The sequence below is a fragment of the Saccostrea echinata genome, unplaced genomic scaffold (assembly GCF_033153115.1).
Source record: "Saccostrea echinata isolate AGI-Se365-2 ecotype Australia unplaced genomic scaffold, CSIRO_AGI_Sech_v1 ptg000009l, whole genome shotgun sequence".
Taxonomy (NCBI): domain Eukaryota; kingdom Metazoa; phylum Mollusca; class Bivalvia; order Ostreida; family Ostreidae; genus Saccostrea; species Saccostrea echinata.
Genome location: NW_026889758.1, coordinates 27,443,926 through 27,458,593, shown reverse-complemented (window position 1 = coordinate 27,458,593; position 14,668 = coordinate 27,443,926). Strand labels below are relative to the sequence as shown.

The following is a 14,668-nucleotide window of genomic DNA, read 5'->3' as shown; positions in this document are numbered from 1 at the left end:
AAATGGCTAACTTGATCATAAAACAAATTCTCACGAAAAAATTAAACGTTTTCTTGCGTTTTCCTCATATATAAAACTTAATTAAAATATTAAAATTAAATATATGTACAAATAAAATTAAGTCAATTAACATTTTGGGGGAAATCTATCCCCTATAAAAGGTGAAGTCTGGTACGAATTCGATATAGTTTAAGCTAGCATTACCCAAATGCACAAAAAATGGTGACGTTTTTTTCATAACACCAAGAGCGGGGATATTAGATTTCATTTTTTCTTCAAGAAAACGTCAAATGACGCAAGAGGGCTTCACAATTGGACTCATACGAGTTGGTGATAATGTTAAAAAGTATAAGCTGATTGATTTTTGTGGAAAAGATGAGGTATTAGAAGTAGCATTTCTGCTGCAGCAAACTGTTTTCATTTAATAATACCAGAGATAACGTGTTTCGAATTTCCTCGAAGAAAAAAATCCCTTATCTTAGAAAGATATAAATACACATTACTAATGCGTATTTTGATATTAATAGCAAAATTTATACTGTGTTTTGAGTAGATTATATTCCTTTTGAGGGATTTTACTGTTTTGTAACCTCAGCGAGATTCGTTGAGACTAAAAATTTTGTACTAAGACGTCAGGCGTCAGTACAAATTTTTTAGTCTCGACGAACCTCGCTGTGATTAACTGTTTTGTCTTTTGGGAAAAAAACATCATTAAATCTCTGAAGTCTGAAATAAGTTAGCTGTTTGTCTATACCTTCAGATCTTTTGTTTACATATTTAACATTTTTTTTAAAGATAACAGTAGGAAGATCACAGGATGCCACAGTTTGCTTCTTGTCCCCGATGATCTCAAGATGCCATGCTGTGTTTAAAAAAGAAGGAGATACTTGGAGCATCAAAGATAACAAGGCAAGGTCGTAATTTGACTGTGTAACAGAGTGTCTCACTAAATTCACATTAATATGCCCATATGTGCTCCTACATGTAACATAGCTCCATTTCTTATACAAGGCTTAAGGTGGAACGTACATAATCTAGACAGTGACACAAATATAGAAATATATGTATTAGTATCTTTTATTACCAATTAAGGACCCTCATGGGGCAGCATGAGTGTGAAATACATATAGAGAGAGGCACAATGTTGATTATGACAGAGGAATATACCAGGGGCTATCAAAAAGTTTGTGGACAGAGGTGATAAAATCAATGCTAAGTTGAAAATTTTTGCGTGTTAATTATGTTGATAATTTGCCAATTTATCATTAAATACAAAAGACATTATTATATGGTCTCTCGGGGCTGTTGTCATTGAGTTGAATGAATTCAACAACATCGTTGCTTCTCAATACACTTCTCTTGCCTCAATTCACTTTTCCTAATGAAAAACCATAGTGTTGAATACTGACTGAAACCCATCTTGTTTACATGACTTTAAAATTTCATGAATAGGTAATCTCAAAACACAAAATTGTAAATGATTACAAAACACAAAATAGTATTAAAATGGATTGTTACAAAAGATAAAGATCATCACTTGACTTTGGCTTTGACTTGAATTTAATTTTATGGTGCCAGTCCATGAATGTTTTGAAAATCCCTCATATAGTTAAATAAAACATAAAATATTTCATAGTGCAATATACATATACTGGGCTTAGTTGAAAATGTTGTTCAAAATATATTTTCCAGGGGCATTTCAAATAAATGTATTATCAGAACATAATACATGTATAAATATCATTTTTTTTGTTTATTAAGTGTAGAAAAATTGCGTATACTTTCTTCTAAATTAAAAAATAAAAGGTTTTCTGTCATTAACAAAATTATCACATGCAGTCAAAAAATAGATCTCATCTCATATTTCACCAGAATTGCATTTATACAGAATTTCATTTTTACAGATTATCATTTCTACATGTTCTAGGAATGCTAGAATATCTACCAACTTCAATCATCAATTTATGAGCTGATATGCATAAATTGCAATTTGCTAATAAATCTCTTAAAATCATAATTCTTTAAAACTTCATCTGTTATTGTAGAGTCTTAATGGAGTATTCATAAATGGAAAGCAACTAGAACCACACAAGCCCTATACTTTACAAGAGGATGACAAAGTTCAGTTTGGAGTCCCAAAGGATGGTGAGAAGGCTGCCGAATTTATCTTCAAGTTTCACTACAAGATTAGAGTTAAACGAGTAAGACCAAAGAGTTCTGATGAACCAGACTGCTCTAACAACAATCAGATTAATAAAGACCACAATCCACTAAAACGAGTAAAGCTGAACTCTGTTGAAAATGAATTGGATGACAAACCTTCATGCTCTAAGCAAAATATTCAGAAAAAGCAGCTACCATTTGATGATTATAAGGAGAAGCTAACGAAGCAAAAGCAAGAAGCAGATTCAAAGTTAAAAGAATTTGAAACCAAACTTGCAGAGATGCAAAAAATGCTGAAAGAAAAGGAAGAAAAGCATGAAGAGATGAAGAGGCAGCTAGAGGCAGAGAAACAGGAACGAGAAAACCAAACACTACAGATGAAAGAGAGGCTAAAGGAGAAGGAGGATGAGATGGAACACCAGACCAATGAAATGAGAGAAAAATTAAAGGAAAAAGAACAGGAGTTAGCAGCTGAACTACAGAAACGGGAGGTACATGTATAGCATTTACCATTTATATCTCCACAATTGTAAATCTAGAAAACATATAGTCATCTTTAGAATTTTTTTTAAATACAAAAGAAACAATTCATTCTTCATGTTAGTATGGCTAATTGTATATTTAGCCTGGAGGCTAAATTGGTCTTGGTTTGCTGTCATTGAGTCTTGTTGTCTAAGCACAAGGAAGTAACCTTTTTGCTGCTCATTGGACTCTCATTAAAGAGAACTTTTAATTTTCAAAATGGGTCTAGAATTACACTTTCCCGTTGCCAGGGGCAAGTGAAATGTCTTACCCAAACGGGAAAGTAATAAATTTCAGGCTGAGCCATCAAAACCTTTTGAGTTTATTTACTTTATTAAAATAAATCAATAACAATAAACATCCAACTACACTGTTTTAGAATCTGCACAAGTCTGCTACATTTCGTTTATTTAATCTCCAAGACTCATCATTGGAAGTCCAGTAATACTCCATACAGTGTCAATTCTCGGGGACTACTTTCGAATAATGATATGGAGTTGTAGCGTAACGTTATGCTGAGCTGTCTGGAGCTTGAAGTCCAGTTGCTTGTATAATATCAGAACCAATCCGGAAAGATCTCAAAATTACGGAATGGCTTTAAAAACAGAAACAATGATATGAAAACTATGTTTTGTCTTAGTACATATGTAATTAAATCAGTAGATATTTTAACAAAATAACAAACAAGTACATACTAATTGCTTTCAAAGTAGTGTATACATTAAGAACTCACAATAAAAAAAATAATAACAAAATAGAGTTGTTTATATTTTTCTAGATTTAAAAAATGTTTAAGTTTTCAAGTTCTGTTTTGGGTTAATTAATGATATTTTCCGAAATAAATAAATAAGTAAAATTAAACGATTTTCTGATATGTTTTCAGATAAATAAATCAGTAAAACTAGATGGTTTTCTCTCTATTTTTTGGGGTGTGTGTGTGAATTTTGAAACTGGGCAAGTGGATTCCCAGTCGTTACTTGCCCGTGGGCAAGTGGCTTAAAAAAAAATTCCAGACCCTTGCAGAAGCTGGTAGTACACTGAGTATGTCCTACCCTTTAAGTATATATTATTGTATACTGTTTGTTGATAAACAAGAGATGTACATTGGCATTTACATGCATGGAAACAAATTTCAAACCCACTAATGCCAGTAATGGCTTCTGTCATTGTAGGAGGATGAAAGGAAAATGAAGGAGGAATTAGAAAACCAGCTGATGAGCAAAGAGGCTGAGCTTCTTGAGCAGCTTCAGACACAAAAAGAGGGTCTTATTATAGAGAAACAAAGAGTGGAGGAGAATTTACAAAAAGCCATGGAGAAAGCACTAGAAGAGAAAAATAGAGAACTAGAAGAACAACTTCATAAAGAAAAGGAGAGACTTGAGAAGGTACTTTTCAGACAGCATCAGAATTTGTATTATATACTGAGCGAGAACTTGATTTATAAGTTTCCTATCATAGGCTATATCAGAATTTGGACTGCTTATGTTCTGTCTTATTTTCTTAGGTAATTACACAGAAGGAAACGGAACAAAAAATGTTGGAAGCCCAGCTACAGGCCACAAAACAAGAGAATAACCAGCAGTCAGATGCCATACTTCAAGCTCGACAAGACATACTAACCAATTTTTCTGACCTGATGGAGACAGAGCTACAGTGCAGCATCTGTAATGAATTATATATACAGGTACTGTTCCTCAGTTAAACAGTATCAGATACTCATCAAATTTAATACATTAGAGATCATTCATCGGATATATTTGTGGCAGTGAATTTGAAATGCACTTTTTATGAGGACCTCTGAAATTAAGATGTGAGTCTGTCATGCATAAACTTTGGACTTTCTCTTTAGAACCACTGAGTCAATTTCAATGAAATACCGTATAACGGGTATTTTCTGCGGTTGGAAATTTTTGCGATTTAACCCCTAAAAGATAGTAAATTAATTTCTGCGTTTTCAATTTCTGCGGGTGCATTATACCGCAAAAAAATATATACTGGGTATAATCACCAAACTCTAAGAATTATCAGATAGCTGCCATGTTTACGTTTTATAAATTCATTGAGACATATTGATCAAAGGTGCATGAGAACTTGTATTAAGCTATTAAGCTTAATTAAACTACTATCTTTTAGTTAGTCTTTGTAAAATTATGTCGAGTCCCAACTGAAATGAATTATTACAGTATCAGTCCACCCAAGCAACAACGAAAATCTTTATTCTACATTGTAACAAACGTTTTATGCGATCTATTAAAATATTTAAATATATAAATAATTAATGCATCCAAGCCATATTCTAAAAATACACTTACAGGTAATTGCCATCAAAATTAACCTGGTGTTTATATTTTAAGCTCAAACAAACAGTTGCATAATCAAGTAATCTAAAGTTGACCGTATACAATCACAGGTGCCATGTGCAATGAGGCGTAACTAATCCTGTCAGTCGTCTGCATTGAGTGAAATTCACGAGGCAATCAAGCCACATTGTGTATACAAGGAGTAATTATGGTTTCAAGATAAAACACAAGATTGAAAAAAAGTGTTAAAGAAAGAAAGAAAAGCTAATATGTGTTGTTTGCAGCTATCGGAGTTTGGACGAATAATTGTGAAATCTCTTTTAGTCATTTACATGTAGGCCTACATGCTTATCCGTATAAAATAAAGAAATAGGTACAAGAAAAGATGTTTTTGTATAAAATTATTAAATTGACTTTACAGGAACGTTTTGATTCAATATGTTTTTGACAAATTCTTACATCTAAAATCTTCGAATTTCGATGACACCCGAATATTCTCGCTAACGAGGACGTGTCCACTCATGAGTCTGCGGACGCATCGTTTTTAAGAACCTTGCGTCCCAAATAATTTTGCTGCATCCAGTACGCAGATTCTTGCGTTAATGAGAATCCTGTGACATACGCACAACTTATCATACTTGCATGTATAAAATATATATCTGAAGAAATACTGAAAAATATTTTGCGATTGTAATTTTTGCGGATTTGTCCTATCCGCAAAATTCCGCAAAAATTGGACAACCGCAGAAAATACCCGTTATACGGTATGCCATAAAGCATGTATGGATCATGGGAAATTGTATATTGTGTAAAGGAGCATGTCCTTATTTATGAGGAGATAATTTAGCAAAAGTAAAAATGATGGGATTGTTTATTTACCTATTTAGCTCACCCTAGCTGAAAGCTCAAGTGAGCTTTTCTGATCACTCGTTGTCCATCTGTCTGTAAACTTTTCACATTTTCATTGTCTTCTCAAGAACCACCAGGCCAATTTTAACCAAGTTGGTACAAAGCATCCTTAGGTGAAGGGGAGTTAAAATTGTTAAAATGAAGGGCCAAACCCCTTTACAAATGAAGATAATCAAGAAAAGACAAAAATAGAGTGAGGTCATTAAAAAACCTTCTCAAGAACCACTGGGCCAGAAAAGCTGAAACTTATGTGGAAGTTTTCTGAGGTGGAGTAGATTCCTAATTGTTCAAATCATGGCCCTGGGGGTAGGGTGGGGGCACAATATGGAATCAAAATTTTACATTGAAATATATACGAAAAATTTTCAAAAATCTTCTTTTCAAGAACCACTGGACCAGAAAAGCTGAAACTTATGTGGAAGCTTTCTGAGGTGGTTTAGATTCTAAATTGTTCAAATCATGACCCCCAGGGGTAGGGTGGGGGCACAATATGGAATCAAAGTTTTACATTGAAATATATAGGAAAAATCTTTAAAAATCTTCTTTTCAAGAACCACTGGACCAGAAAAGCTGAAACTTATGTGGAAGTTTTATGAGGTAGTGTAGATTCTGAATTGTTCAAATCATTGCCCCCGGGGATAGAGTGGGGCCACGATAAGTATTACAGTAAAACTTGTCTATTCCGGACATGTCCGGTTCCAAAGAAATTAGCCGGATTAGGCAACATTACAGATTAGACAACATTTAAATCAATTGAATTTACTGCAAGGGACATAAAATTTACTCCGTATTAGACAAGATTTCGGTTTACACAACATCTGGATTAGACAAATTTCACTGTACAAGGGGGAAAATCTGGTTAAAAAGCAGCAGGGACAAAGTTACTCAGGTGAGTGTTGTGGCCCATGGGCCTCTTGATTATGAATTATTACAGACTCAGAATTGACCAAATTTCAGTAGAAAATTATTATTCACTGAAAATTCAAGAGTACCGGTATTTAAATCATGGCGACTAGAGTCAGGATGGAGGTACAGAAGGAATCCAAAGTTTTGTTTAGGAAACTATATAAGGAGGAAAAACACATTATTTTTTATCCCCACTATGAATATGGCTGGGCATATAGTGTTCCATCTTCTGTCCTTCCTCCTTCTATCTGTCCATCCATCACAATCTGCAAACAATCTGAATCTGCCAATAGCTAAGGTTCAAAGACACTGTTCAAGATATTTTCCATCAAAATTCATAAACTGATATATATTGGTATGAGCTATTCAACTGCATCATTACTAGCTCACTTGAGCTGAAAGCTCAAGTGAGCTTTTCTGATCACATTTTGTCTGTAGTCCATCTCTCCCTCTGTCTGTCCATCCGTCCGTCTGTTACCTTTTCACATTTTCGACTTCTTCTCCAGAACCTCTGAGTCAATTTCAACCAAACTTGCCACAAAGCATCCTTGGGTGAAGGGAATTCAAGTTTGTTCAAATGAAGGGCCATGCCCTCATTTAAGGGGAGATAATTCAGAAATAGTGGAAATTTGGTAGCATGTTTTAAAAATCTTCTTCTCAAGAACCACAGTGCCAAAATAATTGAAACTTATAGGAAACTTTTTTTACATAGTGTAGATTCAGTTTTATTCAAATTTATTCAAATCATGACCCCTGGGGGTAGGTTGGGGCCACAATGGGGGATCAAAGTTTTACATAGCTATTTGTAAGAAAAAAAATCTTTTAAATTCTTCTTCTCAAGAACAGCAAAGCCAAGATTATTCATATTGATATGGAAGCATCCTCAAGTAGTGTAGATTCAGATTTGTTCAAATGATGACCCCAGGGGTAGGGTGGGGCCACAATGGGAGATCAGTTTTACTTAGGAATATATAGGAAAAAATATTTTAAAATCTTTTTCTTGAAAAACAGCAAAGCCTTATTTTAGTCATATTGATATAGAAGCATTCTCAGGTAGTGTAGATTCAAGTTTTTTCAAATGATGACCCCCAGGGGTAGGTAAGGCCACAAAGGGGAATCAAAGTTTTACATAGGAATATATAGGAAAAAATCTTTAAAAGTCTTTTTCTCAAAAACAGCAAAACCATGTTTAGACATATTGATATGAAAGCATCCTCATGTAGTGTAGAATTAGATTTGTTAAAATCATGACCCCCGGGGTAGGATGGGGCCACAACGGGGGATCAAAATTTTACATAGCCGATAGGAAATATAGGAAAAAATCTTCTTCTCAAGAATAGCAAAGCCATGTTTAGTCATTGATATGGAAGCATCCCCAGGTAGTGTAGATTTAAGTTTGTTCAAATCATGACCCCTGGGGGTAGGAAGGATTTTTTCAAAGGAATAAATAGTAAAAAATCTTTTACAAAAATCTTTAAAAATCTTCTGCTCAAGCCCCCCCTCCTCCCCTTCCCATGTAATCTTTTCAATACTAAACCTATTTGTACTCTTTCCTAGCCAAGGTGCTCAGGTGAGCAATGTGGCCCATGGGCCTCTTGTTTTCTGACCTTCCCTATGACCTTACCTCCTATTCCCTATTCTGCATTTTTATTATGCCCCCATAATCGAAGATTCGGGGCATATAGTTTTTTTCCCTGTCTGTCCGTCTGTCTGTGTGTTTGTCTGCAAAAACTTTAACCTTGCCCATAACTTTGATTGGTTGGAGCTATGGCTTTCATATTTCACATGTGTATTCCTTGTGACAAGACCTTTCTTTTGGTACCATCATATTTGACCTTAAAGTATGACTCACTTTTGCAAAATTTTATGAGACTTTAATCTTGGCATAACTTGCAGCTTGGGCTTTCAAACTTCACAAGTGTATTTCTTGTTAGAAGGCCTTCTTTTATATACCAACATCTTTGACCCTTTGACCTTGACCATGGAGTTTGACCTACTGTTGAAAAAACTTTAACCTTGGCTATAACTTTTGAACAAATTGAGCTAGGTCTTTTATACTTTGCATGTATACTCCTTGTGACAAGACCTTTCTTTGCATACCAACAGCTTTGACCTTTCGACCTTTACCTTGGAGTCTGACTTACTTGAATTTTGAAAACAATTAACCTAACTTTTGAACATTTAGTGCTAGGGTTTTCATACTTCACATATGCATTCCTTGTGAGAAGACCTTCCTTTAGATACCATCAACTTTGACCCTTTGACTTTGACCTTGGAGTTTAATCTACTTTTGAAAAACTTTAACCTTGGCCATAACTTTTGAACAGTTGGTGTTAGGGCTTTCATACTTCACACATGCATTCCTTGTGACAAGACCTTTCTTTAAATATCAACAACTCTGATACTTTGACCTTGACCTTGAAGTTTGACCTACTTTTGAAAAACTTTAACCTTGGGCAATAACTTTTGAACATTTAGTATTAGGGCTTTCATACTTCACACATGCATTCCTTGTGACAAAACCTTCCTTTAAATAACAAGAACTTTGACCCTTGACCTTGACCTTAAAGTTTGACCTACTTTTGAAAAACTTTAACCTTAGGCATAACTTTTGAACAGTTGGTGTTAGGGCTTTCATACTTCACATGTATATTCCTTGTGACAAGACCTTCCTTTGGATACCAACAATTTTGGCATTGACCTTGACCTTGGAGTTTGACCTACTTTTAAAAAATTTTAACATTGGCCATAACATTTGAACGTTCAGTTCTAGGGCTTTCACATTTCACAATCATGTGTATCACTTGTGAAAAGAACATCCCTTGGGTACCATTTGACCTTGCCGTTTTACTTACTTTAAGAAAACTTTAACCTTCGCTATAACTTTTCAACGGTTTGTACTAGGGCTTTCATATTTCACAGGTATATTCCTAGAGACAAGACCTTTCTTTGGGTACCAATATTGTTGATTTCTTGACCTGGAGTTTGACTTGCATTTAAGAAACTTTAACCTTTGCCATAAGCTGCCATGTGGGGGCATAAGTTTTCACAAACAAATCTTGTTTGTCTCAGTCTCAAAGTACCGGTAGCTATTCATGATATTTTATAAAACTTCTTACATTGGTACAATGTCTGAGCAGTTGAACAATGTCATAATTTTTCTGATCTTAAACTTCCCTATGACCTTGAACTTCACTTTTAAGATTTTTTAATAAAACTTCTAGATCCAAGGCTATGGTGATGGAGTAGAGAAGGGAGTCTAATACATAGCAAACATCATTAACAAGATTTGTTAGCTCATCTGAGTGAAATGCTCAAGTGAGCTTTTCTGAATAAAAAGTGTCTGGTGTACATCTGTCTGTTGTTTGTCACCTGTAAACTCTTCACTTTTTCAACTTTTCCAGAATCACTGGACCAATTTCAACCAAATTTACCACAAAGCATCCTTGGGTAAAGCTGATACAAGTTTGTTCAAATGAAGGACGACACTCTCTTTCTAGGGGAGATAATTAAGAAAAAGTTAAATTTAATGGCATCTTTCAGAAATGTTCTCAAAAACCACTATGTCGTCACGATATATTCCAGAGTGCTTGAAATAAAAGATAATACAGAGTCTGACACATCTGTTTCATACGTAGAAAGCTTCATTACCTAGTATAGATTCAATTTTGTTCAAAACACATTAGGATATCAAAGTTTTTCATAGGAATACATATAGGAAAAATCTTCTTCTCAAGAAAAGCAGTGCCATGATTAGTCATATATATATGGAAGCATCTACAAAAAATGCATCGTCACAAGTCATGGGTTTTGTGTCCATTGTATTTCTACAAACCTATGGCTGCCTATTGCATATTAAATAATTTCTCTTGCTCTCATAATTATTACCCTTTGTCCAATGAAAATGATTAATCTATCCTATATTTGGATGTAGAAATAACCACAAGCGCACTTCAACTTTGGTTCAAATTTCCTTGTCAAAACGAGTAATGCTATTCAGCTTACACAAATCTGCATAAAACCACTGTCTTTTTAATGTTAAGCTGTGTAAGTATATAAGAATATATATTTTACTCTCCCCTTTTCTTCAGCATCCATCATATTTTTATCAATAAATCAGCCACGCATAGAGAACGATTTCATAATGGGTGACGCCATTTAAACCTACCAGAAATTGCTACACAGTGATTTTATTGGTCAAGAGTATAATTAAATTTTCAGTGATTCATTCACGAGAACGAGAGAAAGCTCTTAGTTTGCAGAAGGCAGCCACAGGTTTATGGAAATAGAACAGACACAAAACCCGTGGCTTATCTCCATTTCATTAACCACTAAATCATTTGAATTTACTATAATTTTAATAATTTTTGTTTTATAGGCAACATCCTTGAATTGTTCACACTCTTTCTGTGCTCTGTGTATTGCCGAGTGGATGAAAGTGAAAAGAGAATGTCCAATCTGCAGAACACCAGTCACCTCACAAATGAAGTCCATTGCTCTGGATAACTATATTGACACCATGGTAGAGCATCTCAGTGAAGAGCTAAAAACAAGAAGGAAACAGCTTGTCACTTCCAGAAAAGGTAATGCTTGCTTTTACTGCAGTTTTGTCTTAAAGGGCATTTACATGTACTGCACAAGTCAGATAAAAATTAACCCTCTATCAAAAATGCATAGAATGAGCTGAAATATCCCATAATAAAGGTTGGAATAACATGTAAGATTTTTTACCTGTATTGGATCCATCAAATGAAAACACATTTATATGATATATAGAATATTTGTAGAGGAGCAGGAAAATACTGAAAGGCAAAAGCAAGAGCCAGCAAGAACCAATAATAGAACAAATAACAGGGGAGCCAGAGGTGGGCGGGGAAGGAGAAGGGGTCAGGGTAGAGGTGGGAGGGGCCAACGTCAAGCCCAGAACACCGTTGAAAACAGAGCAGGACATCGACCAATCATAATTGAGAGTGATGATGAGACAGATGGAGGACACGTGGAGGTTGGTTTAGTGGAAGAGGAAGTGGTTGGGGAGGAGGTTGAAGCGGAGGAATTAAGTGACAGTGAGAGTGTCAGTAGTAGTGACAGTAATGCCCATTTCTACAGTGACCCCTCCGACAGTGATTCAATAGAGGGAGAGGAAGGGGTTTATTATGGAGGATATGGCCATTGTTATGTTTGTGGTTTGTATACATGAATATTTACATTTCCAATGTCTTTGTCCGAGATAAAATTTCAAATAGTAAAAATACTTTATTTCTACATAAATCTACTGGTTCATTGATAGGCGTGGTGAAAAAAAAAATCACATGCGGGGCGGGACAAATAGAGACAGAAGCGGGGCTTGTAGCACGTGAATTTGCAGAATCAAGAGCATGTAAATATAAGGAATAACTGTCAGATTTTTTGGTTTCATGACGATGATCAATCGATTGGCTTGCGTGATAATTTTATGCATAAACGCCTTCGGCATTTATGCAAATTATCACGCAAGCCAATCGATTGGTCACATCATGAAACCAAAAAATTAGACAGTTATTCCTTAAATAAATTATCTATCACTTCAGAAAAGAATTAGGCAATTTCTCATACAAATACATGAAAATATTTGTGATACCATATGATGACTCTGTTTTTGCCAATTTCCAGTAAGTAAATGGATAAATATTAAGTTTACTATGAAGGAAAAGAAAATCAGGTTTTATACCAGTAAAATCATGATTGTCTATAGAGATTTATCCTGCAGATATGCATGTGCACAAATATGTACATGCAGGGACATAAAATATTTAGCATAGAATAAAATTCAAAGGGGGATAATTTTAAAGGACAGGAAAAGTGAACTTGAATTACTTTTCAAATCTTTGTATTCTCTTTCAGGTCACAGGGGACACTGGGCCAATGGGTGTCCATTTCGGTAGATGGAAATCCCTCAGACGAACAGCCACCCATGTGTTCTTTTACATTTAAGTTTTTCCATTATTATAGCATGGAATATTAACTTTTAAAGTGTTTTACTTTGTCAATTTGAGATTTTACAGTAGTTATGGTTGGGCTGTCATTGATGGATTTTAGTATCCATATATCAATTTAAAATCCTTCAGTATAATATTGATACTGTGAATGAAAACCAATGCATTAAAGTTAGATATTTTCAGGTGATTTGTTAATAATCAGTCACTTTTTGTGTTGCCTGCAGAGCAGAACAACACTTAGGGATCACGCGGCCGAGGTCAGGTCAGGTCAGCGAGTGGGCCAGGTCGAGGGTCCTTATTTCACCATGTTGACCTCATAAGGGGTAATTAATTGTATAATAAAAATACCAGTGTTCAAGTCACATGACCTTGACTTTTGACCTACTTTACAAAAAATACTCTGAATAGTTGATTTCGCATGTGTCGCATGGGTCTTTTGAATTTTGAGAGGTTTTGATAATGAGCATTTATATCATATGTTTATGAGCTCATGAAACTTTTGTTTGAAACTGTTTGCAATACATTAATCACACAAACTGAAATTTAAATACACTTGAACTTCAGTATCTTAAACACTGATATCTCGATTGCCATGGATATGTTGAAGTGATTTGGAAGTCCTAACCCCTTATTCTTTAAGTATTTTACTTTTGATATCTTGAATCCTCAGATATCTCGGAAGTTTTTTCTTGGTCCCATTTGATATAACTAGGTTTGACTGTACTAAGAAATTCATCAGGATTGATATATCAAAAGAATTGTTGTATACTGACAGTATTGCAATTTGAACATCACTCAGCCTTTTCCATTAACCTCATGTCAAGAAAAACATGAAACTGGAAGGGAAAGGCGGAGTGATCACTCGGCTTTTTCTGCGGTGTCGAGAAAAACTCTTGACTTCATGGAAAAAGCTGAGTGATGTTCTGATTGTGACAACTGCTGTAAAGACAGACTGAAATATCTTTTGGAGGATATATGATTGGATTGAACATGTATTAATAAATCATAAATCAGTATTCATATTAGTTTTCAGGGTTTGGGGATCATATTTCTATTTGATTGTCAGATTTTATATGATAAATGCCAATCATCAATGACAGTCCTAGTCATTGGTACTTATTAAACTTGATTGAAATTCTGTTGATTATTTTTTAATTTATCTACATGTTTATGTAACATTCATAAAAAAAACAGTAATTCTTTCAGAGGTATATACTGGTAATAAAAGGGCAGATCTGGGAAGGGGGACCAGACTTTTTAAAAAAAATTTGGGGTAATTTAATTTCTATGTAAAAGTAATGAAAAAATGACCTTGGACCTCCTCCTAGGAAACATGGAACCGTCTTGAAACACTAAGGAGATTCATCAATCTGACTAGGAAATTGACTGAAAATAGTGTCTTCTCTATTATCTATAACAAAAACATGACCCCAATTCGGCCAGTTGATTATGATGTGAGAGGTTCAAATGTCAAAGTCACAAAAGCATATTGTTAATTCTACTATGGTTATTGCAAAGATCAAAGAGATGCTGCGGCAATTATTCTCCAATAAACCACAAACATCATCAACAAATTATCGATAATTTTAAATTGGGTTCCTCTAATTTTGACTGCCTTCACTAGGAAAAGGATAGAGGTATCTTTTGATTGTGACGCAAATTGATGGGAAACATTTACATTGGGTTTGGATTACATTGTACTTTTTCTAAGCCTTGAGATACAAATGAACGAGGAAAGCATTCAATTGTGACGTCTTAAGACACTTATGATGACATCCAAATCTAGCTTCTGCATTTTTCTTCATGCAGGTTTTAATATTTGCCATAGTAGAATAGAAATTATTCCCTCATCATCGGAATTGTTAAAGAATATACCACTCCGTCTCGAGATTT

At 34.7% G+C, this 14,668-nt stretch overlaps 1 protein-coding gene across 1 annotated transcript; it reads left to right on the top strand.

The window, feature by feature from the left end:
• The first annotated feature begins 209 nt into the window (after window positions 1-209).
• LOC133182137 (E3 ubiquitin-protein ligase RNF8-like) lies at window positions 210-12,957 on the top strand. The gene is made up of 8 exons (XM_061316865.1): window positions 210-380; window positions 796-909; window positions 2,046-2,654; window positions 3,858-4,070; window positions 4,190-4,369; window positions 11,179-11,383; window positions 11,588-11,983; window positions 12,681-12,957. The coding sequence occupies exons 1-8, from the start codon at window positions 291-293 to the stop codon at window positions 12,719-12,721; spliced, it is 1,848 nt and encodes a 615-aa protein (XP_061172849.1). The 5' UTR covers window positions 210-290; the 3' UTR covers window positions 12,722-12,957.
• The last annotated feature ends 1,711 nt before the right edge of the window (window positions 12,958-14,668 follow it).